Source organism: Leptidea sinapis, chromosome 11 (genome assembly GCF_905404315.1).
Source record: "Leptidea sinapis chromosome 11, ilLepSina1.1, whole genome shotgun sequence".
NCBI classification, from domain to species: domain Eukaryota; kingdom Metazoa; phylum Arthropoda; class Insecta; order Lepidoptera; family Pieridae; genus Leptidea; species Leptidea sinapis.
Genome location: NC_066275.1, coordinates 6,377,771 through 6,405,134, shown reverse-complemented (window position 1 = coordinate 6,405,134; position 27,364 = coordinate 6,377,771). Strand labels below are relative to the sequence as shown.

Genomic DNA, 27,364 nt, shown 5'->3' with positions numbered 1-27,364 from the left:
TAATTCCATCACATCTCAGACTTAACTAAATCAAATTGATTTAAGTAATACAAGTAATAAGGTATCTAATATGTAAGGTATATAATATTTACCACTGGGAGGCTTCTTTGCACAGGAAGCCGGCTAGATGATGGGTACCACAACGGCGCCTATTTCTGCCGTGAAGCAGTAATGTGTAGGCATTATTGTGTTTCGGTCTGAAGGGCGTAGCTAGTGAACTTTCTGGGCAAATGAGACTTAACATCTTATGTCTCAAGGTGACGAGCGCAATTGTAGTGCAGCTCAGAAATTTTGAGTTTTTCAAAAATCCTGAGCGGCACTGCATTGTAATGGGTAGGGCGTATCAATTATCATCAGCTTAACGTCCTGCTCGTCTCGTCCCTTATTTTCATTAAAAAAAGTATGTCTCAAGAAATTATTTGATTTTAATTTAATTTATTATACGTATATTTTAAATCTATGTTATACATAAAAATTAGTTGATGTATGTTGGATTGTATACAACCATGTTGGAGAAACCAAAATAAGTTATAATTTTATCATACTTAAATCTTATATTTTGTAGCATGAATAAGGTGTTATCCTTAAATTTGTTGATTTGCCACTACGCCTCTAGGTTGGTTCGCTTAGTGGACAATTATGTTTAAATAATTAACAATTTTTTCACCTAATATCATAAAAAAAAGTAATCAATCTTTAGGATTGTAATAACGAAATTCATACAGATACCACGCATCGAGCTATAAGAATCTGTCGAAACTCTTTGTGCATGAAGGGATCGAAAAAAAAAACATAGGAGTGTTGTTATGAAATTCAGTACAACATTACAACACTCGTTTGGATGATGTAATGGTTATTAGAACATTGGGTGTTTTAATGTTGGCAATAAGCTCACTGTTTCAGAATTTTTAATAGAGGATTTAAAGCATGGGTGTAGATAAACTAATAAAACGCAACCTGCGCAGCAGATCTAGAAAAAAAATCGTAGCCATATCTACGTTAGTGAAACTGCTAACAAAGGAAACTTAAACATGTTAGTCCCACACTATGTAGGAGGTACGAGTACCTACTCTGTTACATTGACCAAACAAGATAAATTCAACAATTAGAAATTCCACGCCAGCTCTTTTATTGGTAGCTTGTCTAAAAATAACGAGATGGTTTTATTTACTTTACATGGTCAGGATTGTTATAACTAAAACAAAAATCGTCACTTTTTTGCTCGTAATAGTTATTTCCATTATTATAACACTAGAAATAAGGGATTGCTTTTACCTAATTCTAGTAGGCTTCATAAGATACATAATAGCTTTAAGGGTAAATGTATACACTTTTATAATAAAGTCCCAGCCACTCTCAGGCATTATATATAAATAAATTTAAATGTTTTATAAATAAAGGGATTTGTCGTAAATCCTACTACACCACAGCTGAATATCTAAGTGATACGACAGCCTGGGACTAGATTATGATTATTTTATAGCAATAGCAATGAAAGTACAATATTGTATATTTTTATTAAAAAGAGCGCAAAAAAATAATGCTGGGAAAGTTTCTTGCGCCTCTTCTCTCAGAGCGCCATTTGTTTCCGAAGCGGTAGTAGTATCTAGTATATTAGAAATGGCATCAAAAAGAATTCTAAAGGAATCTATTTTGAGAAACAATAAATGCCTTTTATGCCTTTTTAAAAAGCTGCAGTTTTCATTAATATCAGTATAGCTGAAAAATTTTGCTTTAGCTTTTCACGTTGTGATTTTGCTGTGACCGGCAGTAGTACTGTGGATTTTTTCTAATTTGAATGGAAAAAATCATATCCGATTGTAGATTCTAAGAGTGATTGTTAAAATCCCTCATTTTAATAATTATAAATATAGTGTTGTATATTTTTCTAACAACTAAACAACCATGAGTTTAATATCATAATTTAACTCACAAAAATAATTATTGGTTGGAACCGATCAGCTGTTGAAATCGGATTGTAAGCATCACACTCCCTATTTACTAACTTATTAACGGATTCACACATAATTTTTTTATATATAAGGAGTAATACTAGAATGCTAGGACCTTTTGGAGTTTCATAAAACTTCCTAGAATTATATAATACTAGCAGACTCGGCAAACGTTATTTTGCCATATTATTTATTTCTAGGGTTCGACAGTCTTTCTCCGACGTATTTTACAAATACAACTACTATGAAATAGTATTTTAGAGGGTTAATATATAGTACATATATGACACAAAAATTTGAAATTGTATTAGTAACAGAATTTAAAAAATCGGCTTAGTAGATCCAGAGATAAAGGCAGGAAATGCTCTTGTGATTCCTCTGGTGTTGCAGGATAATATGGGCGTTGGTGATCACACATAACACCAGGTGGCCCATACGCTCTTTAGTCCTCCTTGTCCATAAAAAAAGATTATCCTGCAGAAAGTTGTGATACTGATTTTAAATGAAAAAAAGTATTTTCTTTTTAAGTCAATTTTTTAATGATTTTATATTACAATGATTGATAGTAATGCAAAAGTTATAGGTAGTTACTGCAATATATTCCTATGTCCCCCTAAATTATGTTGAACGATTTATTGCAGTCATCAAACACATAGATTTTGCGATTTAAAAACGCGTGAGCAAGTAACGTAGCGTTGGCCATAGGAAAACATGTCCAAATGTATGCCTGCTTCTTTTAAGGTTTGACCCTGGAATTTGTTGATAGTCATTGAAAATACAAATTAAAAGGAACTGTAGGCGTTTAAAATTAAAAACCCCTCCACCCGCAGCCATCCGACCGCTCGCAATCCCGCTCCACCGCCTGCCACCGGACCGCACTACAATATCGCGCACTCGGTTGTTTATCATTGTCGTCGTATCTATCCAAATATTTGTTCAAATAATGTAGTAAAGACAGAGATTATCTACTTTAAATTTCTGTTATGTAAGTATGATTCTAATATGTAAGCTATATTGTTGTAAAATGTTAATAAAATGCATTTAGTAGATTTCTTGTGAAAGAGCAACAAACATACATCCATACATCCAGACGACCATACATTGTTACAAACTTTCATATTTATAATATTAGTAAATACTTTTTTGGAAAGCCAGAAGGTAGAGCTGAAATTTTTACAGGGTTGTAAGATTAAGTTTAGTATGTATCGATGTATGTTATGTATATGGGGTTTTTAAATTTTATAATACATGGGGCACACAAAAAGTATGCACTTCTAGCTAATCAGAACTATTTGAATTTCGAATGTTATATTTTTAAACGTTGCAAACGTTTCAAAATTTTTAGTAATAAAAAAAATACAATTGGCGGGAAATCATTTGTCAAATGCTTTTGGGAGAGAAGCACCTTGCTTGACCACCGTGACGCGATGTTTTGCTGAAATTGAGAGAGGTCGAATTTCTTTACATGACGAATTTCGTGAAAGGCCTTAAACTGCAGTAAAAAAAATTATCGCATTTTTTTTCTCAGCTACGGGTCCCAACTGTACAATTCCACTTGAAGGTCAAAAGAGTGTTAATGCCGAGTGGTATTCTACCAAAAAGTGAAAGGCGACCAAAAAGCCGCGTTTTCCTACATCATGACAATGCTTCTTCACACGCTGCCAATAAAACTAAGACATTTTTACCTTCCGAAAAAGTACAACTCGTAACCCATTCTGCACACAACTCCGACATAATCAATGGTTTGATGTGAGGTTTCACTTTTACCAAAAAATGTTTAAAATGTAAAGGAGAGTATTTTGAAAAGTAATAAACATAATATTTTGGTTATACCATGTTGTATTATTAAGATACGCAAAACTTTTAGTGTGACCTCCGTACTTACACATTGTTTTACGGGCAATATAAGGTATCAACTAAATTAGGTGAATAAGTTGTTGTGTACTAAGCTATATAAGACACTATAGTATTGTATTTTTCCTACGGGAACTTATTAGTTTTCCAGGATGAAAGGTATCCAAGATGTTAACCGGCAATATAAGTGTCAACATGCCAAATCAACATGTTAAATTAGATGCATAATTTGTTGTGTACTAAGTTGTATAAGAAACTAAAGTTTTTTAGCTGTCCCAAGGGAACTCTTTAATTTTCTGGGATGAAAAGTATTTAAAGTGTTGATCGGCAATTTAAGGTATCAACATCATTAATGTTACTAAATTAGGTGCATAAGTTGATGTGTACTACTCAATATAAGTAAGTAGAGGTTTTTAACTGTCCCACGGGAACTCTTTAATTTTATGGGATGAAAAGTATCTATGGTGTTGACCGGCGTTATAAGGTATCAACATGCAATTTTTTATTTATTCTGTGTGTAAGTTTTTGTGTACTACGCTACATAAATAATGAGAGGTTTTAACTGTCCCACGGGAACTATTTAATTTTCCAGGATGAAAACTTTCTCAGATGTTGACCGGAAATATAAGATATCAACATGCCAATATTTATTAAATTATATACATAAGTTGTTGTGTACTACGCTATATAAGTAAGTAGAGGTTCTTAACTGTACCACGGAACTCTTTAATTTTATGGGATGAAAAGTATCTAAGATGTTGACCGGCAATATAAGGTATCAGCATGCCAAATTTTATTAAACTTTGAGCAAACGTTACGTGTAAATTTTATTAAACGTGCTATGCTATTTAAGTAAGTAGAGGTTTTTAACTGTCCAACGGGAACTCTTTAATTTTTGGGGATGTGAAGTATGTAAGATGTTGACCGGGGATGTAAGGTATCATCATGCAAATTTTCAATGAAATCGGTCTAATAGTTTCAGAGATTAGCCTGTACAAAACAGACAAACAGACAGAGAAACAAAAAATTCCAATAAAATCAGGACTTTTTCTATTCATCTTCTTACACCCCCCTGACTCAGTTTTGATCATTATTTTTCTTTGTACAGAAATTTAATCTCTAGAGATTTATTATAAGTATAGATATAGATTGTTATGTATGACATAAATGACCTGTCGTTCTCACTTTTTACCTCAGGTGGAAATTATGTCCGTCACACACAATTGATTTAATAAGAATGATGCTATGCTGGACTATGTTTTTGTAATCGCTTACTTTCTCGCGGGAACCCGTCACTCTTATGGGATTTTAAAAATTTAGAATACTAATACATTGCTTTACCGGCCATATAAGGTATCAACTTGACAAATTTTTCTAAATTAGGTGTATAAGTTGTTGTCTACTAAGCTATATAAGGAACTATAGTATTTTATTTTTCCCACGGGAAATCGTTAATTGTCTGGGATAAAAAATATTTTAAGTTTTGACCAATATAAGGTATCAACATACCAAATTTTATTAAATAATGTGCGTAAGATGTTGTGTACTACGCTATTTAAGTAAGTAGAGGTTTTTTACTGTCGCACGGGAACTCTTTAATTTTCCGGAATAAAAGTATCTAAGATGTTGACCGGGAATGTAAGGTATCATCATGCAAAATTTCAATCAAATCGGTCTAATAGATTCAGAGATTAGCCCGTACAAACAGACAAAGAGACAGAGAAATAAGAAATTCCAAAAAATTCGGAAACTGTTCTACTACTCTTCTTACATCCCACTGAATCAGTTTTTTTTCTTTGTAAAGAAATTTGATTTCTACAGATTTATTATAAGTATAGAAATAAGAAAAATATGATATTGACACACTTTTACACAAATTATTTTGCCCCAAACTAGACTGAGTCTGTACTATGGGTACAAGACAACGATATATTTTAATAAAATATACTTACTTAAACATATATTAATACATACAAACATCCATGACTCCGAAACAAACATCCATATTCCTCATTGAAATGTTGGCACCTACTGGGATTCGAACCCGGGCCTTCTACCTCACTAGGTAGGGTCACTAGATTATATGGGTCGTCATAATATATAATTATATATGTAGTTTTCTTTTAGTAATATCTTCATGTCATTCGCAATACTTTTAATTACTTCATGGTACCCAAGAGGTTGCAAGAGAAACAAAGGTAGGCAAATTAGAAGATGGGATGATGAAATAGAGAAAATGGCTGGAAGAACTTGGACTAGCCTTTCCGCTCCGGGAATCTCTGATCACGCACGGTATGGCTGAGATTGGCGAGATTTTGGCGCGCGCGCAGACTTTCGTCAATGCGTATTATTTTACGTGTAGATTGCATATGATTTGAGTGAACGTATCTGAAAGCTATTGAAACAAGCTATAAGACCATGCAAAATAAACAATCTTACAAACAAAATAAAGGTCAGATATTGGTGAGGGAATAGTGTGCCATACGGCACTCTCGGTTTTGGTGTATCTGAAAAATCTAGGACACTGCCGATTTGGAAGGCTAGACTTAGTGCAAATAAGGAAGATTGGAGAAGAGCAGAGGAGGCCTTTGCATTTGTGTCATGTATTTTTAATGTATGTAATGTATATACGATGACTATATGAAGAATTACTTAGAAATTTTATAATTTTTATTTTTTAGTGCAATAAAGTTCGACGTATTTGACGAGAGTTGTCAAACTTCATATCGTGCAGCAACGTAAATGACGAGAGTTATCAAACTTCAAGACATTGTTAATTTCAACAGCTCCGTCAGCAATACTCGTAGCTCAGTGGAAAAGTGTATACTTTAGACGCTGTAGACCTGGGTTCGGTACACCTACCAGTGTATGGAATTGTTTGGGTTTTGTTAAGTTCATGGAAATTTTTAGTAAGTTCAAGATTAACTCGAACAGAATAAAGAGGATGGAAAATGTGTAAGCAGGATAACAATAGTTAAAAGAAATATCTAGTACAATTTAAATTTAAAAATGGAATGGGAGAATCATTTTGAAAATAGAACAGATCCGGGGGTATATAAGCCGTACTAAGCGTGGCCTACGGCAGTTCTAGTTCTGACTCGAAAGTGTAAAGGAAGAAGAAGAAGAAAATTAGAAGTAGTGAAAATGGGAAAGATCCAGGTGAAGAAGAAGAAGAAGATAGAAGAGACTTAGTGTTTGGTGCGGTGTGATGCGTTATAGATACCGCCGCCCACAAGAGGAACAGCGGCAGACCGGCGAAGTGAAGTTCAGGAAAAGTGAACCCAAATAAAGACTCGTTCCTATAAGCGGAGTATTATTTCCAATCCCTGACCCACTCTCGTGTCAGTATTTTCATTCATACATTCATGTATTAGGTTAAATTTTGTCTGAATAAAAGGCCATTGTTATTATATCTACATGTCTTCAGCAACTTATCCACTCATGAATATACTAGTGTATCTTTAAGTTAAGATTGCATAATCTCATAAATAAGGAACGTGTGTGCTATGACGTCAAATTGTAGCCAGAGGGCTGGTGATACCGATAGTGATCGCTCGATTAGCCCCAAGCTATCATTAGCTAGCGTCAAGGCTTAACTCAAATTACCACTTCGTGTCACCCGTTTTCATTTAGTAGTCATGGAGGAAAATTCGTGATGAGAACTAAACACAATTTCAGAAAAAGCGTTTAAGAATATTTTGATGATTGGATTATTGGTTAACATAAGTGTATCGTTTCTGAAGGAGCATACTTTGAAGGCGATAACAATATAAATTTGATTGAATAACTAACGATTTGTGTATTATTATTATATAAAGGATTTCTAAAACAACGACTATTTAATTTTGCTAGAAAATAATTAAAAGCTTTTGAAGTTTTCGTAGCTTAAAAGATTTTTTTACATAAATACAAATTATAATATTAATAAATTTTTTATTAATTGTGAAAATTAATAGCTTTCTCTTTTATATGTTTATAAAAAGTGTTTTCACCCCTTTTTCCAAGATGGCGGACCGGGGACAAGGGTGGCGACCCCACTAACTTGAGGTTAAGCTTCTATGCCCCTTCTATGCTTCTAAGCCCCCATACATGACCCAAAAATAAAATAGCGTCCTCTTAAAAATGCATGAGCTGTGCATTTTCAAGTAACATTTCAATGGACTAATTATATATTGGTCAAGCAAAACAAAATGACTGATCTGCAAAATGTAAGTAATACTTTTGGATATTGGGATATTGTGATTATTCATTGATTTAGAATTCATTTATTTTTTATAACCTTCGTTTCTAGTCTAAAATTATAATTTATTTTCAGATGAAAGCTAAGGCGCTTAATAAAGATAGAATAATCCTTCTACTTGATATGATTTCCAAGCACAAAGTAATCAGAACACAGTCAACGAATGCGACTATTAATAAATTAAAAGGTACAGTATCTCAAATATACAGGCCTCATACAATTCATTATCACTGTCATCACTAAACAAATCCAATATATTTAATAAAATTCAAAGTTATCTATTAAATAGAGAAGATAATCACCCGAATTCAAAAGATAGTAAATTTTCGACTGACAGTAATAAAAACAAACAAAAGTTAATAATCAAAATGTTATTGAAACGGTCTAGGTTTTTTTTTGTATAGCTCTACCTATTTATGGTCAGCGGTAACCCCTCCCGATGGTAGATCATCGTTGAAGATATAAATTTCTATCTATCTTAGTTTTATTAAAATGCAAAGATGCGGCTAGAGCTATCTATGGTAGCTAATTTAACAGAATGTTAATGATAAGTAGGTTATTGCGACCGGCCGTAAGGCAAGCGTGCTTACAGAAGTTTTACTCATTCAATAACGACGTAAACAATGGCGCCATAAGAAACATCAAATACCATTGAAATCTAACCTAAAATTAGATGGTCTAAAGGTCAATGATAATATGATATGATCATTGCAATAAGTATTTACAATTACACTACTACATTATCCTTAATAATATTATAAATGTGAACGTAAGTTTGTTTGTTAAGCTTTTATGCCAGAGCTACTAAACGATTTTGATGAAATTTGATATAGCGATTGAATAGAGCTTGGGAAAGGACGTAGGCTAATGAAGCCTATTAATATCCTGGAAAAATCCATGGCTTTCGCGGGTTTTCTGAAACGATGAGCTTTAACTATACCAATAGTAGGGCTTTTTTGTCATTTTCCTCGAAATAAGATTCATATAATAGTATGTTGGGAACGGGATTGAAAACGAGAACCGGAACTCGAATAGGACATGATAATCTTCAATTCCAAACTTGCATATAATTTTTAAAAACCCTTTATGTACGCGGACGAAGTCATGGGCATCAGCTAGTATATTATAATACTACATCTTTGCCGCTTTCTTTTTGCCGGCTAGATTATGGGTACCACAAAAATGTGTCTACTGTGCCATAACTGTGCGAATTTCTACCGTGAAGCAGTAATGTGTAAGCATTAAAATTAACATCTTATGTCCCAGAAGACGAGCGCAGTTGTAGTCCGCTCAGAATTTTTAGAGTTTTGCAAGAATCCTGAGCAGCACTGCATTGTAATGGGCATGGCGTCCCAATAACCATCAGCTGAACGTCCTGCTCGTCTCGTCTCTTATTTTCTTAAAAAATAATCTTTATTATTTCTGTAAGAATATTATGAGAACAGAACATGCAAAAGATCCATTTAAAAGCTTGTATTCTCGAGGTTTAAGTAAAATACACGACGTGTTGGAGTTGGAAGAGGCATTTAAATAACACTTCATCTTTGTCTGTGTTAGTTACAAGGAACTTGACCTCTTTGTGAGTCTTGAGCACAACGAGCAAAATAAACACTATCAAAGGAAATTAAACTATGCTAAGTGGAAACTATGTGTCTTTAATATGAAACAAGTAAGATGTTTCAATCAAGGTTCGTAGTTTGCGATTGTAACCGTAGATATTTAATAATATACTATACTTGCTGACACAGCAAACGTTGTATTGCCATACAATGTAAAAAAAACAATAATTAAAATTTTTGGGGTATAAAAATAGAGGACTACCGATTCTTAGAATTAACAAATATATCGTACATAAAGTTTTTCGTACTACAAAAATAAACTCGATTGCAACCGGATCTATGGATGAAACAAAATAATATAAAAATGCTGATTAAAAAACAGGGGTTGATTGAAGTCGTAGGTATGTATTTTTAACGCTGAACCATAATAAAAAAAGAGTGTGTGTACTTATATACATGCGTTAGAAGTTTTACTTCTTTGGCGTATGGACCAATAAATCAAATTTTAACAAATAGTTAAGTTATTAGTTTATTAACCTATAATGTATATTATTAATTTACTATCACCGTTGTTTATGAAATTGATTTAATAAAAACACCAAAGTAATATTTATTTATTCACACTGTTTCGAAACACGTGTTCTAAATATAAAAATACTAGAATATACAACTTGAACATAGTTATCGATTTTCATGCCACCTAGAACTAACTTCACGATGAAGAATTCATGTGGCGGTGTGCGCGCGCATCTAAATAATTCACTCTCATCATTTTTCTATATCGCCCCAAAAGAAGTATAACTTCAAAATTGTCAAAAAATTAAAAAATGTAAATGGGTGGGTCTTATCACTTAGGGGTATAAAAAATAGATGTTTGCCGATTCTCAGACCTAAGCGATATGCACACAAAATTTCATACAAATCGGTTGGAAAAGGAATAAATTTAAAATCTACAACAACGACGAAATGAAACGTTAATTATAATCATTAAAATGTATGATTAAACAGAGCAATAAAAGATAAACCGTTTCAAAATAAATTATATTCGTATAAAAATTAGATAATAAACTAAAGTCTATTTCGATATTTTTAGAATTAATTCTATTTTAAATCTGGGTCACAAAGTTGTCCGCCAGGCTATAACTATTTCAGTAGAATTTGGGAATGACGTCAGCAACTTAATTGGATCGCTAACAATTGATTGGCACTACTTGGCTATTCCTTACTTGTCATGGCTTGACTGCTTGCATCGCCTTATAATGAAGATAGAGTTGTTAAAAGTTAAAAAGATCTATAGAAGTGAATAACTTGATATTGGACGGTAAACCACTTCGTAACGTAACGCGTTACGGCTCCAATCTGTCTGGCTTCCCATTCTCTCAAGCATACGGCAGCGGTTGAAAGGCTCCTCCTCTCTCACTCTAGCCAATTGTTACTTTTATGGCATTAATTAATAATGATACTAATAATGTACACACACAAAACTCTAATCTAAATATCATCGAATTGTAACTGAGAATAAAATACATTTTATAATCAATAAAGGATTTTATTAATAAATAACCTTTCCTTGCATTATCAAATATATGAGTTCTCTTTAAATAATATAAATTATTTCATAAAATGTGGGTAATAAATATGTAACTGTATAAACATAAATTATCGTATATGCGTCAATTTTTAGAGCTTGAACTCCTTGTTTGTGTAAGGATGCTTCGTAAACATGATGGTCGTGATTACTGCCACAAATAGTAAATGCAACACACAAATACAATGATTTATTAACTATGATAGGTCGACCTGGTACCACAAGCAGCACCCATTCACGAGTTGACGCATGGACCAGCCATCGTTCCCTTCGCACATATTTGAGGAAGGAGTCACACGATACCTCTCAATTAAATGAACATGACGAACTATGTTATAGTATACCGCATGATAACTAAAAATTCAAAAAATTTCAAGTTAAACAATTTCAATATTAAATTGTTCAACTTAGATAAGTTTAAGTTATCACTTTTGTTGGGCGTCCCGAGACGCACACGATTTCTTTTATATATGCATATATTAACTTTATTTTTTAGAAATTTATTACAACTTACAACCGCCGTCAATTCCCGATACCTAATTATTTATGCTCATATTTTAGAAAACAGATTTTTTTCATTTGTCATTCGCTCTTGCATCTGCGTTTCAATATTATGTCAATCTATTTTTTATTCCATATAATAACATAGAAAACACTTTTCTGTCACATTCATACATAATTTAAAAATACCTATTGATGAATTGATAAAAGTTTTAAACAAAAATTTCCATAGATCGTATACTGACATGCAAAGTTAAATAAAATTAATCTCGGATCACCAATTTACGATAACACTGTTAAGTTAGGTCGTTAATAATAATAAAACGTTAATAATAATATAATAAAACTTAAATTGTTTGTTCTGTAGTCTCTGATTTATGTTTACCAACAGATTCATAATTCAGTCGGAATACGTCTGCTGCTGGACAAAGGCCTACCCCAAAGACTGACATGACGATCGGTCCTACGCTGCCCTCATCCAACCTATTCCGCCGATCCTACTTCAGTCCTACTTGTGGGGAGCCCCCCCACCAATACTACGTCTTCGTACGCAACTACTTACAGTTGCCACTCGAGGACTTTACTGCCCCAACGGCCATCTGTCACTTCAGCTTCGCAACCATCTAGGCTATGTCAGTGATTTTGGTTTCCTTATTTCTGATTCAATCTCGCAGGGAAATTCCGATCATAGCCCTCTCCATTGCCCTTTGAGCAACCATGAGCTTTCTCATAAGGCCCATTGGTGAACACCAAGGAGAGGCTCCTTTGCACAGGATGCCGGCTAGGTTATGGGTGCGGCGCCTATTTCTGCCGTAAAGCAGTAATGTGTAAGCATTTCTGTGTTTCGGTCCGAAGGGCGCCGTAGCTAGTGAAATTACTGGGCAAATGAGACTTGACATCTTATGACTCAAGGTGGCGAGCGCAGTTGTAGTGTCGCTCAGAATTTTTGGGGTATTTTAAGAATCCTGAGCGGCACTGCATTGTAATCGGCAGGGCGTATCGACTACCAGGAGCTGAACGTCATGCTTGACTCGACTATTATTTTCATTAAAAAAAAATGGTTAGCAACCATGTCATCGTTTCGTATGTCATCACTGGCAACACACACTCTTTTAAAAAACTTGGTCTTTACTGGTTAAAAACCAACAAATTATCTACTTTAAATAGTTTACTTAGTTATGTCCGAGAGAGGTGATACAATTAATGGTAAAGGTGTTGGTTTAGGCGTATCTGTGTGTCTTGGTCTCCACTGGCGTTGCTGAACAAACAACGTTACTTATTCCTATTTGCATTAGACACAGTCGGTTTCACTTTATTACTCAGTTGCTGCGGGAATTTAACTTCAGTAATTCCGTGGCACTTTATGTCATATGAACACTTTCACAGAATCTACATACATGTAAATTTTAAATTACTAATAGTATTATGCTTTCTATCCAACGACAATTGCCGGAAGTGATTTTGTAAGAAAGGACATCCTAATGCAAATTCATCAGCAAAAATAGAGATGGACATGTCAATTGCTGCGCTGCAACCTGGAGAAACAGTCAAAGTAGGTAGTCACCTACATTTGTAGATGTGATTGGTAAAACGCAAGTCGGCGCAAGGTAAAGCTGCTTTGGCTTGCCTGCACTCCTCAAGGCTATCCCAATATTGTTGATGTAGTGCTTTTATGTTTTGATTTAAGTGGTTCCTGAACCAACTATGTGGCAGAGGCAGGAAAGGCTCTGGTTCAACCAGTTGGGTCTCAGAACCCCTTCTAGCGAGTTGGTCTGCCGCCTCGTTGCCCCTGACCCCACTGTGACCTTTGATCCACTGAAGTGTTAGGTTGTTGTTTTTACCAGCCACCTTATTTAATGCTGAGTGGCATTCAAGTAATTGGCTGGAATTGATTATCTTACCTTGAAAGGACTGTAATACCGATTTGCAATCACAGAGTATTCTAATGGAGTGATCTTGAACCTCTCTGGCCCAGATAGCGTTGGCAGCTAGCAAAATCCCCATGCATTCAGCCTGGTATACAGTGTTAAGCTTACCCAAGGGCTCGGATATGCTGATATTTAGATCTTCCGAGAAGACTCCCGTACCTGTGCCTGAATACGTCTTCGAACCATCTGTGTAGAGGTCGAGCTCATAATGTGTAAGGACATTGTTGTTCCTTTCCTCGAGCTCTATTCTGTATTTTTTGTCAAAAATGAAAGTCCGCTCTATTTTATCACTAGCTGCTTCCACAAATGGCATAGCTGACCATGCTTCTGAAAGTATGCTAAGATGTCTTACATTGTCAATTCTCTGTGTTTTCAGATGTTTTAATCTTAGCGCAGCCATTGCTGCTTCTTGATATATGAATAAGTGTAGCGGAGGGATGCTCAGGGCTATTTCTAAGGCGGAGGTAGGAGTTGTTCTCATGCATCCCGTCACCGCACAGAATTGCACCGCACTGCCTTTGAAATTTTTGTAATTCGGCGATGCAAGTTGTAAGTCTGGTCCTGGACCACCACACTACACAGCCATAAGTGTGCATTGGTCTCACCACTGCTGTGTAAAGCCATAAGGTGAGCTTTGGTTGGAGACCCCATCTCTTGCCAATCATCTTGCGGCATTGCCATTAGGTAATACTCGCGGAGTTGATTTTGTATTCAAGGTGGCTGCTCCAGTTCAGTTTGCTGTCTAGAATCACACCTAGGTATTTGACCTCTTTTGATAACTGAAGTCTTGTATTAAAGATAGTGGGCAGTTTGTGGTTCCCTACCAATCTTTTGTTAAAGAAGAGTACTACCTGTGTTTTTTGTGGGTTTACAGAGAGCTCATCGTCTTTACACCATTCCTCTACAAGTCGAAGAGCTGCTTGTAACCTATCACATACCATGCTGGCATTATTGCCTGTGTTTAAAATGGTGATGTCATCGGCATACCCTATTGTGTAAAAGTATTGGTTGTTCAGTTTGGAGATCAGGTCGTTCACTACTAAGTTCCACAGAAGCGGAGAGAGAACACCTCCCTGCGGACAGCCGCGGGCTACAAGGGTGCCTTTCGTGTCTTCCCCTGTTACCCTTATAATTCTATTGCTTAACATATTAAGTATCCAGTCAATAAGCAGGGTCTGTACTCCGTGTCTGCGAAGTGCTATGTTGATACTGGTGAAGTTGTTCTTGTCAAAGGCTCCCTCTATATCTATGAAGCAACCTAGACAGACTAATTTATTTTAACTAAGGCGTGTTCAATTTTTCCTACTACCTGGTGAAGAGCGGATTCCGTTGATTTGCCTTGGCAGTAGGCATGCTGATGCCTGTGTATGGGTGTGTTGCGTAACGCATTATCTCTCAGGTGTCTGTCGCATATTCTCTCTAAAGTCTTAAGGAGAAAAGACGACAGACTGATAGGTCTACACGATTTAGGATTAGTGTAATTACTCTTACCTTGCTTGGGTATGAAGATGACCCTAACTTCCCGCCAGGCAAGGGGAGTGTATTTGAAGGCCAGACAGGCCTGATAGATATATGTCAGTATGTACATCAACTTATCTCCTCCCAACTGTAGCAGTGCAGGAAAGACGCCATCTGTGCCCGCTGACTTGAAAGGCTGGAAGCTGTCCACCGCCCATTTCACCTTGTTGTAGGTGACGATCTCATAGGTGGTTTGCCAGCAGTTTTCTGTAACCAAGCTGTTAGGTATCGTCCAAATTGGTTCTTGTATTATTTTACAGTCTGGAAAGTGTGTTTCTAGCAGTACCGTGTTAGTCTCCTCCTGGCTCAGGGTCATTGTGCCATCGGCTTTCCTCAGATTTCCGACAACGTAAGGACCCTGTTTGGCCAGTAACTTCCTAATGCGGTTTGCTTGTGGAGTGGGATTAATGTCTTCACAGAATTTTTTCCATGAGTGAGACTTCCAAAATCTAATGCGTTTTTATATAGACTTTTGTTCTCCTTGTAGGCATCCCAGTCTACATCAGCGCCTGTATTCATTGCTCTATTGAAGGTTTTCCTTACTTTTGTTCGCAGCTTTTTAAGTTCTGTGCCCCACCAGCCATTGGATATGACCCCAGTAACCGGTGTTACCAGAGGACAGGCTTTATGGAAGCAGTTTATTAAGGCGCTGTTTAAGTTACTTGCCTGTTGATCAATTGTTTCTATGCTGTCTAACCTAGTGGTAGGTGGCTGTTTTCCCAGCTTTAGTTCTACTAGAGATCTATAGAGCCTCTTGTCAGTCTTCCTCGGGTACCTTGTAGGTTGTTCGGGGTTACTGGTAATTTTTAAATCGTATCGAATCCACCTGTGATCAGAGCATGATGCCTCGGATGAGACATGCCAGCCCGCTATTAGATCAGCAGCTCTGGGGATTGCCAGTGTCAAGTCAATTATTGTTTTGCACCGCCTACCCACAAATGTGGGCTCGTTACCTTTGTTTAATATATCTAAATTAGTAGTAAATAGGAAATCAACTAGATCATTACCTCTATTGTTGCTTGCTTCCATTCCCCATAGCGGATGATGGGCATTGGAGTCCGTTGACACAATCAGTTCCCATCCATTATGTTCGCAGAATCTGACGAGTGTGTTGAGTCCTTCAGGTGGTACCGCATCCGCCTCATGCATGTAGGCTGATGCAATAACGTTGTTGAGGTTGTTTATGTCTTGGTTGGAATTCAGCCTTATGGCAGACAGATCTCTGGAACAGAAATCCACAAGAGGCTGTATATTTATATTCCCTTTAACGTAAATGCAGGCTCTCACCTCTTCGAAATTGTTTTGGAAGAGCTTACCAATATTGGAGAGTCCGCATACGTTGCCTCCCCTAATCCACGGCTCTTGGATCAGTGCAATGGCTGGTGTAGTAGATGCAACCTCCAACCATCTTTGAAGTTGAGCCGTAGCAGTAATGCTATGATGGAGGTTGCATTGTAGAATCAGTATTTGCTTATTGGGGAAAAGGGGCTCCATTGGGATCCTCTCCCTCCCCCAGCCCAAGTTTGGTCAGGTCAAGGAGCTCGTCGTCGCCTGATGCTTCGACGGCTCGACTCGACCCAGCCTGTGAGGTCTCCTTGTGTGGGGACGGTGGGACTACAGGTTTTGCGGCAGCTGCCGCGACCCGCATCCCTTCAACTCGTTCGCAGAATCCATAGGGGTATCCACGAACCTCCCCTTGGCATCCTGGAATTTTAGGTACACCGCACCCAGCCGATAGCCGAGGCGGCGCTTCCTCTCCAGTACAGTCTGCACGATATCGTTGTGGATACTCACCACCACAAATGTCGCCTTATCCTGTGGTATAATGGTGTGGACACGCCATCGCTCCACTTGTGCCCATGGGTTCCCCAGTCTAAGGCACATACCAATGAGCACTTGGTCCCCATCGTGTTCGTGTGGTAGACGGATGCCGCAGCGTACCATCTTCGGTATATCTTTTGCGTCTGTGACCGTGAGTTTGCCCACCCCTGGTAGATCCAGCTCCGAACACACCCCGACGGTCCACTCCACCGCCTCCTGATTTTCACAGTAGAGGCGAAGCGAGCCGTCATAGGAGGTCGGCCTCCGCATGAAGATGGGGCCCTCGACGGTCATTATTTGTCTTCTGGCTGTCGCGATGAACGCATCGTCCAGGTGTTTTTCAACTATGACAGCAGTCTCTTTAGTAATATAGCCCGTTGCCGATGTGATGACGAGCTTAGCCTTGGGTTTGTCTGCAGATGTTGCCTCGGCATAAGTCGGCGATCTCGTGTCTTGGGCTGGAGTCAGTCTAGGCTTCTTGGGCTCGCCTCGAGGAGACAGGGTCTCGTCGAGCCTAGCCCTCTTTGTTTTGCCTTTGTCTTGTCCACTTTCCTTCTCGGACTGGCCAGTCGCCTTGGTTTCCAGCACAGTCTTACGGAAAATTGCTTTTGTTGTGGACGGTCCTGGTTTTTCGGTCTGTCTGTCGGTTTGTGTTTTGGGGGGAGAGGTGAGTGATTGAGTTTGGGACTCACGTTTTGCTCGCCTCTTCTCCTTCTTTTTCAGTAACTTTTTGTGTTTCCGCGAGAGCCCGGGTTCACTCGCCAAGCCACTAGGCCGCTGAGCCACTTTGGGAGTGGTTTTAGCAGCCCTGTTTTTTGGCGCGTTCACCTGGGCCCATTTGAGCTCGAAGTTACTTGTGTTGTGTGTTTGGGAGGATTCCATAGACCCTGTTTGCGCCACCTCCATAGCGGAAGTAGCAGCCGTTGCTTTAGATGTTGAAGGGATGGCCAGTGCGGCTTTCCCTTCAGGCTTTCCCTCGGGTTGCCCCTCGGGTTTTTTTTTTGTATTTGAGACCTTTAAATTATCCATGTTAAAGTTTTAAAAGTTTCATACTTCGTGGTTTCCCACCCTCCCCGGAGCCCGCAATAGGGAGTGCCCATTCGGTACACTAAGACTACCACAAAGGATGTCGGTACAGCGAGTTGGTGGTTTAGGTGCGACATCAGGAGCTTGGAAGAGCGTGGCTGGGAGCATAGGTTCCCAAAACACCCCCAGTTTGTCCACGCAATCCTTACCCTCTCAGCATGACCGCCACCAGTCCCGCCGCCCCTCGCCAGGTATCTGCAGAAGGCAGACTACCGAAGACCATTTCCCTACGCTGGCTAGGCGGGGGGCTACCGTTTTGCATGGAAGTCCAGACCAAAGAGGGCGTGTTGCTCATCTACAGCTCAACTTCCAGGATTCCTTCGTCCCAGCTTACGCAGTCGCGTAGGCCAAAACGCAGGTAGGTCGTTGATAGTCTCCCAGCCCCAACCTACAAAAACTGGGGGCGCCGCCGGCCTTGAGATCGGCCGAGAGGAGGGATGGGAAGAATGATTGGAGACGGGAGAGATTGTTGTGGAGAGAAGGGTCTAGTGCGTCTACTCAGTTTTTGTTATATCTGTTTCAGGGAACCAGATCAATAACAGGCGGCAACCACAGGAAGGGAACTAAGTAGACTTGCCATGAGTATCTTTGCAACTTGTACTCCACCCATGACCATTTGCCAGATTGCTCCTTCGGATAGAGGAGCAAAATAGATGAGAGACATTGTTACACGTCTTGGTGTGCGTGATTGCAGAACAATGCCCCTCCTCCGCCCAATGTTATTTATAAGAAATAAAGATTATGACTGTTCATTGTCAGTAAATTTATGAAAATTTTAATATGCGTTCACAAAAATCCTCACCTTTTTTCTCTTAATAGTGATTTTCATTATTTTAACACTAGAAATAAGGGATTGCTTGATACTAATTCTAGTAGACTTTATAAGATACAATATAATAGCTTTAAGGGTAAAAGTATACACTTTTAAAATAAGAACCCAGTAACCTTTCAGGCATTATCTGTAAATAAATTTAAATGTTTTATTTAAAAAGTATTCTCTCTCAGAGCGCCATTTGTTTCCGAAGCGATTGAACTATCTAGTATATTAGAAATGTCATTAAAAAGAATTGTAAAGGAATCAATTTTGAGAAAATAAATGCCTTTTATAGTACATTGCTATGTTAAACAATGGGATTTAAAACACAAGATAATATATGATTCAGTACTTATTCTGAAAAATCCGCCAATATTTTATTAGAAATAAGGCAAGTATATTATTCGGGCTAGGAATCGGATCAAAGTAACAATTATAATATTAAGATGTTGGAATTCCAAACAACTGCTATTAAAATGCTACGTGAGGGATCTTCGTAGCTTCAACTACATCTACTGAACAGAATATTGTAATAATTTATATCTTTGAAAATAATTATAATGGTTATTCGATTATTGTATAATATTTACTTCTCTTATAATATTTGCAAGCAATAGAACCTTGCACTTTACAATGAAAACACTGGATATCGCGACTTATGTCCAAATATGAAATCAAATAATGCTTCATCTGAAATTCTCATCAAAAAATCCAACAAAGGTTACATAATTAATATGAGAGTGCATAATAAAAAATATAAAAATGTGATATTCATTTATTTATTGATACTACAACATATTTAAAAAAAATATAATTGCGTTTCTATTTGCGACATGCATGAGAAATAATTTAATGACCTTTCTCGGTCATAAAGTAATAACAAACTATATAAATCTAAAACATATTTTACAACTACTTATATACAAAAAAAAAGATGCACATTTAGGAAAAAAATTAAATTATTAATTATATGATATATATATCCATGCTAAATAAAAAATAATAATCGTCATCAGCCGGAAGACGTCGACTGCTGGACAATGGCCTCCCCCAATGATTTCCACGACGATCTGTCCTGCGCTGCCCTCATCCAACGTATTCCGGCGATCTTGACCAGATCGTCGGTCCATCTTATGGGGGGCCTACCAACACTGCATCTCCCGGTACGTTAAAAATAATATTAGAATTTTATTATTTTCGAAGTCTAGTACAACCTTCTTAACCAAGCATACATAGTAAAACAACAACGGCCTTACAAATAATCTCGGTATAAAGTTATATCTGAGAATAAACTAAGAGTGTGTAAAATATTTACAAGTAGACATTTCGTTAATTATTGGTTTATTTGCACGTATAACGTTTCCCGCGTATATTTGCAAGGCTGCCTGATATTCGGAAAACTTCAGAATTATTATTGTTATTGACAGTGTTGTCAACGATATAATAAACATTTTGCATATTCCATGTTTATTCTCAGGTATAACTTAATACAAAGTTTATTTGTAAGGCCGCTAGAATTTCTATGATTTCCTATTGGCAAAGGCCTCCTCCAATTCTCTCCAGTATTTTCGGTCCAGAGCAACCCTGTTCCAAAATGGGCCGAGTGGTGTAAGAAATATATATAGAAGGTTCTAAATAAAATATACAATATTTTAAAATACAAATGTCCATCCATCATCTTGCATAAGAAATGAAATATAACATTGAGTAAACATCTGACAGCATCGTTAAGCTTTCCACTCCTCTATTATCTCTGACTTCTACGTTTCGGTAAAAATGGATCCATCATCTTTCACAGTGACACTTTAAATAGCCTCATATTCGATTCCCGTTGCGGTTTGACCGAGTTAGTATAAATTAACAGCGGATATTGCTCGATCGTTCCTTAATTAATCTATACCAATATAATTTGTGGGTCTACGGACCCGAATTTCGAAAATTCTGTTACAATACAATAGAAAGCCTCATATATTATTAGTGAGTATCAAAGGCAATATTAAAATGAAAAGACTATGTCGTGATAGTCAAATTTGCAAAGTAAGTCGGAGAAAAAACCATAAAAATAATTTAAATTGCAAATCTAGTTTTGTCGGGTCAGCAAGTGAAAAATAAACAAAATACTGATAGGTTGTCATATTGGTTGTTTGTATTGATGAAAAAATAATAATTTTAATTGAAATCTTGACAACAACTTGAAATCGGTGTCTTGTATTTATAATATAAAGTTATAACCCATACGTATAATTCACCAAAGAAATAAAACCAAATACAAATAAAAATTTAAATTTGTATAGAAAACATATTTTTTTACATTTTCAACAGTCTTACCATTACCAAAGCTAGTAGTATTTTCAATAAAAATTGTAATCATATAAATTGAACGTACAAAAATAATTTTACGTGGTAATGTTGCATTAGTGTTTATAAGATCACCTTTTAAAAAGAGATGTCTATTCATACATTACAAAAATGACAATAACTGGAAAAGTTAGTTACAAATTATACTTACATATTAATTAAGTCCTTGTTGTATTTCTGTTTCACTACATTTCATTCACATTTGCATAATTAAATTAACCGCATCAGTATTACTTCATTTGCATAATCAACTTGTCCACATAAGGAATTAATGCATGCAATAGTTTCACAATTTCAAGTACCATTTCAAACATATTACAGCTTTTTCAAACGAACTGGGCAGACGACTGCGTCTATGGACTTAATGTTTTTCCTTGAATCCTGAATAATGAGGTTGTAATAACAATACATATAATAATAAAAATAATAGCCTTAATTAGCAATCTTTAAGTATCAGTTATCTTAATTCTACTAAGTGTTAAAGTTTAGATTTTTTTATGGAAAAGGAGGACAAATGAACTTACTGGTCACCTGGTGTTAAGTGATCACCATCGCCCACATTCTCTTGCAACACTAGAGGAATCACAGGAACATCACTGTGAAGAAGGTGTACGCACTGTTTTTGAAGGTACCCATGTCGTAGTATCGTCCCGGAAAGACTGCATAAGGAAGCCCATTCCCACAACGTTCTAGTACGTGGAAGAAAGTTCCTTGAAAACCGCACTCTGCAGGACCACCACACATCCAGATGGTGGGAATGATATCCTACTTTGTGTCGTGTTTTGCGAAGGGGGAATTTGGCGGCAGGAATCAGAAATTTAAAAATGATTAGATATCAAATTCACAACTTAAATTTAGAAATGCTTAGGAAGTGTCATCACTAGGAATAATAAATATTTCCCAATTTCAACCATCCAATTTGTTTCAATACCACTTACTACTGGTAATAATTCATTCATTTCATTCACAAGTTAAATGTAGAAAATATATTCGAGGATACTCATAAGTGGGACTACGAATTTTAACAACATGTTTGCAAACAAATATAATTATAACAAAACTTTTGAATATTTCTTAGCTTCTGGTACAGTTTCTAATATAACGACATATCATACAGAAGTAACTTTATAATACCAGAGAAAAACATATGATGCATGGACTCAAAAGATGAGTTTTGTGGCTACTTCGTCCTGATACTCATTGTATAAAACAAACAATAATCATTTAATATTGATAGCATTGCTGCACTTAATACTATTTTGGGATTCCACCTAGTACAAAAGATAACATAATTATTACTTTCACTGATTTTTATCCTCGCTATATATTTCACATTAAACTGCAGTTTTATTGATTAAATGTTTTCATCGCAACCCCGCGTTTTAACGTAAAATATTATATGAGAACATAATTTAAAATAAACTGCGATCAAATAACTTCGATACTGGCCATTAAATGTTGTTGAAGTTTTAATGGTTATGAGGTTTACGATCAATTTAAAATCTATGGGCTTTTTTATTAAAATAGCTTTTTGTAACAGCCATAACTTTATGTGACGCAATCCGCGTATACAGAAGCAATTGCTTCTTAACGCGCGAAGTATTTTTTTTTAATGGAATAGGAGGACAAACGAGCGTACGGGTCACCTGTTGTTAAGTGATCACCGTCGCCCACAATCTCTTGCGACACCAGAGGAATCACAGGAACGTTGCCGGCCTTTAAGGAAGGTGTACGCGCTTTTTTTGAAGGTACCCATGTCGTATCGTCCCTGAAACAACGCACAAGGAAGCTCATTCCACAGCTTCTTAGTACGTGGAAGAAAGCTCCTTGAAAACCGCACTGTGGAGGAACGCCACACATCCAGATGGTGAGGATGATATCCTAAATTGTGGCGTGTCGTGCGAAGGTGGAATTCGGCGGCAGGAATCAGTTTAACAGCTCTTCGGAACACTCCCCGTGATAAATGCGGTAAAAGACACACAATGAAGCGACTTCTCTACGCAACACCAAGTGATCCAGCCGTTCACAGAGCACTGGGTCCCCAACAATTCAAGCTGCTCTACGTTGCACGCGGTCAAATGGATCGAGCTGATACTGGGGTGCGCCAGACCAGAGATGACAGCAATACTCCATGTGAGGCCGGACCTGCGCTTTGAAGAGCGCTAGTATGTGGACTGACTTGAAGTATTGCCGTGCTCTATTAATGACGCCCAGTTTCCTTGAAGCTAATTTGGCTTTTCCCTCCAGATCACCACGAAATTGGCAATCGCTCGAGATTTCGAGACCCAGTATTCCGATACTAGGCGAGGCTTTAAGGGAAGTTCTGTCGAAGAGCGGTGATACGACAAATGGGGTTTTTTTAGTGGTAATCGCGCAAACTTGAGCCTTGTCCAATTAAACCCCCAGATAAATAATTATGTAAATAATCGAAACTAGGTATGTAGAACGTTTATAAAAGTAGACATCAATTCAAATATTTGTAGCTTCAACTCATACCCTGTACTATATTTGTTAAATGTAGTAAAAGGCATAAAAAGGCATAAAAGGCATTTATTTTCTCAAAATTGATTCCTTTAGAATTCTTTTTGATGTCATTTCTTATACTACTAGATACTACTACCGCTTCGGAAACAAATGGCGCTCTGAGAGAGAAGAAGCGGCGCAAGAAACTCTCCCAGCATTCTTTTTTTTTGCGCTCTTTTCAATAAAAATATACAATATTGTACAGTTGCTATAAAATAATCACAATCTAGTCCCAGGCTGTCCGATCATTTAGATATCCAGCAGTGGAGTAATAGGATTTACGACAGAGCCATTTTTTTATAAAACATTTAAATTTATTTATAGACAATGCCTGAACAGTGGCTGGGACTTTATTGTAGAAGTGTATACATTTACCCTTAAAGCTATTATGTATCTTATGAAGCCTACTAGAATTAGTTACAAGCAATCCCTTATTTCTAGTGTTATAATAATGAAAATCACTATTAAGAGCAAAAAGGTGACGATTTTTGTGAACATATATTAAATTTTCATAAATGTACTGACAATAAACAGTCATAATATTTATTTCTTTAAATTTTTCTTTGAGAGACTGTCTATAACCAAGCTGATATATAGCACGAACAGCTCTCTTTTGCAGAGCAAACACTATATCAATGTCAGCAGCATGACCCCATAGTAATATACCGTACGTCATGATGCTGTGAAAATAACTAAAGTACACTAATCTAGCGGTCGCAACATTCGTGTACTCTCTAATCTTTCTAACTGCATATGCCGCAGAGCTGAGTCTATCTGCTAGATGGGTAATATGTGGACCCCACTGAAGCTTTTTATCTAACGTGATACCAAGGAAGACCGTAGTGTCCACAAGTTCCAATCTCTGGTCATTTATAAGTACGTTGGTTTGTACCTCCGCTGTGTTTGGTGTAATGAACCGTAAACACTTTGTTTTTTTACTGTTTAAGTGCAGATTATTCATCTCAAACCAACGCACTATCTTTGAGAGTGCATTGCTTACCTCGTCATCAATATCCGCACGTCGCTTCACTTTAAAAATAAGTGAAGTATCATCAGCAAACAATACAATCTCATGGCTATCATCTACCACAAACGGTAGATCGTTAATATATATAAGAAACAAGAAAGGACCGAGAATAGAACCCTGTGGAACACCTATTCGCACAGGTTTACCCGAAGACCGTTTGCCATTTACATCGACTATCTGAACTCTTTCGCTTAAATATGATTTTAACAGATTTAGGGCTCTATTTTTCACTCCATAATGCTTTAGTTTTAGGAGTAAAGTTTCATGGTGGACGCAGTCAAATGCTTTTGACAAATCACAAAAAATGCCCAATGCATCCTGTGACTCTTCCCAGGCGTCAAAGATGTGCACAATGAGTCTAGTACCCGCATTAATTGTTGATAAACCCCTAGTGAAACCAAACTGATTTTTGTTCATTAATTTACAAAAATGCATTTGTAGCTGTTGAAGCAAAAGTTTTTCAAAAATTTTACTAAAAACAGGCAGCACTGAAATAGGTCTGAAATTAGCAGGGTCAAAAGAACTGCCCGATTTAAACAAAGGTATAACTTTGCTGTATTTCATGAGGTCAGGGAACACACCCTCATCTATGCATTCATTAAATATTATTGCTAATTCAGGTGCTATAATGTCAAGTATGTATTTAACAATATTAGTCGAATGGCCCCATAGGTCTTTTGTATTTTTTAGGTTAATTAATTTGAAGATTTTTATTATATCGCTACCTGTAACATACTTAAATTTCAAGTCAGTAGAAGATACTGGTACGTGTAATTTAAGCATATCATATGCTGCTTTTGGCGAAGCGTTAAGGTATTTGGTTGTGACAATCGGGATTTCGGAGAAGTATTTATCAAATTCATTTGCAATTTCTATTTCCGAATTTATAACGCGATTATTAATATTTAAACAGATAGAGGTGTTACGGCAATTCGATCTACCAGTTTCATTGTTAATTACACTCCAAGTCGCTTTTACTTTATTATTACTGTTTTTAATTTTATCTGCAATGAAACGTGTTTTCGCTTCATGACGAACTATTTTAAAAAGCTTGGAGTATTTTTTTACATATATTTTAAATTCTTCACTATTATTGTAATGTTTCTCATAATAAAGGTCATATAAGCGTTTACGACTTTTGTGGATACCCATTGTTGCCCAATCATTAAAACTATGTTTGTTGTTTACTGTCACCGTTACTGGAGTAAAAATCCTGTCAAATTCCTCACAGAAGGAATTGAAGACTAAGTTATAGTGAAAATTAGCAGTTTCACCACAGTGTAAAAATGGTATCGTATTTACCAAATTATTTCTAAACCTCTCAAGACGGCTACCCGTAACTGGTATAATCGTCACCTTTTTTGGTCTGACATTGTCCAATCTTGTATTTACTTTTATAAGTTGCCCACTATGGTCGGACTGAAGATTATTAATTATGAGTTTACTAGTAATAGTAACATCTTTAAAAATATTATCTAAACAGGTTGCTGTTGTAGAAGTGATTCTAGTAGGTTCCCAAAATACATTGAACAAATTAAAACTTTGAAATAAATTTTTAAGGCTAGTACAATTGGCCGAAGGTTCAAGCAAGTTTATATTAAAATCTCCACACACTATAATTGACTTGCTAGTTTTGCTAAATTTTGATAGTACCTCCTCCATTCTATGTTGGAATTGTTCATATGATGCAGTGGGGGGGCGGTATACACTTACAATAATAAATTGCTCTAGTTCTATACAAGCTATCTCAGTTAGTTGTTCTATAGAGAGATTAACAATATCTCTTCTATTTTTACATTTTAATCTATTATTAATAATAATTAGGGAACCTCCATGTATTGCCCTACTTCTACAAAATGAACTAACTACTTTATGTTCTCTAAAACTAAACTGGAGCTGATGACTCTTACGCCAATGTTCTGTAATACATAATATATCTATATTACAGCAGCTCAAAAACAGTTCAATTTCTAATTCCTTACTTGAGATACCTTGTATATTCTGGTGAACAATATTTATGAGCTTTATATTATGATTATCTATAGCAGTAACATTTATATTTGGTGAATGTTGCCTATTTTGTATGATATTGCAAGAGTTGTCCTCCCTTTTTAAGATTCTTTGATTTCATTTCCAATGAAATGTGTAATTATAAAAATAATTTAAGGAAATAATTAAATAATCTGTTCATCCGCCAATGGATCAGTCAAACTATTTTTACTCCTTGTAATCCGTAGAGTTTCCAAATAAAAGGTGAGGATAAGTATGTTGAAAATATACATAATATTCTCTGTAACTATTTTTAAATCTAATTTTGTTAACCGTTTGACACTATTATGTTTAAAAAAAATGTTCAAATTAAAAAAAAACTGCTAAAAAATAAGTAATATTCATAAAACAAAAATATAATGTTATAAAAATCGTCTATCCGTACAACTTTCCACTAAGCGCTTAAGTTGAACCTTATCAAACTTTCAAGCTCGAAGGGCTGAAAAAAGCTGATGAAAGTTTAATAGAACACTATTAATTGAAATTTCAAACTGTAATAACTTTTGAATAGATGAACTGATTTTCACGCGGCATTCGACATAGTTT

At 36.4% G+C, this 27,364-nt stretch overlaps 3 protein-coding genes across 4 annotated transcripts in view; 1 reads left to right on the top strand and 2 right to left on the bottom strand.

Annotated features, from left to right (window-relative positions):
- The window catches only part of LOC126966736 (uncharacterized), a 394,461-nt gene extending 376,514 nt beyond the window's left edge, over positions 1-17,947 (bottom strand). The window contains exons 1-3 of one of the 2 annotated variants that reach the window (XM_050811004.1): positions 16,935-17,947; positions 16,148-16,362; positions 15,183-15,347 (exon numbers count right to left, since the gene is read on the bottom strand). In XM_050811004.1, coding sequence (XP_050666961.1) covers positions 16,282-16,362; positions 16,935-17,867 — 1,014 coding nt within the window. In that variant the 5' untranslated portion in view covers positions 17,868-17,947 and the 3' untranslated portion in view covers positions 15,183-15,347; positions 16,148-16,281. Of the gene's footprint in view, positions 1-15,182; positions 15,348-16,147; positions 16,363-16,934 lie in introns of those variants that run through there. The other variant, XM_050811003.1, reaches the window with a different exon arrangement.
- Positions 1-27,364, bottom strand: part of LOC126966691 (protein artichoke) — a 441,824-nt gene that overhangs the window by 183,583 nt on the left and 230,877 nt on the right. The gene's annotated exons all lie outside the window — the stretch shown is intronic.
- LOC126966965 (peroxidase-like) overlaps positions 1-27,364 on the top strand; it is a 388,039-nt gene that overhangs the window by 310,528 nt on the left and 50,147 nt on the right. The gene's annotated exons all lie outside the window — the stretch shown is intronic.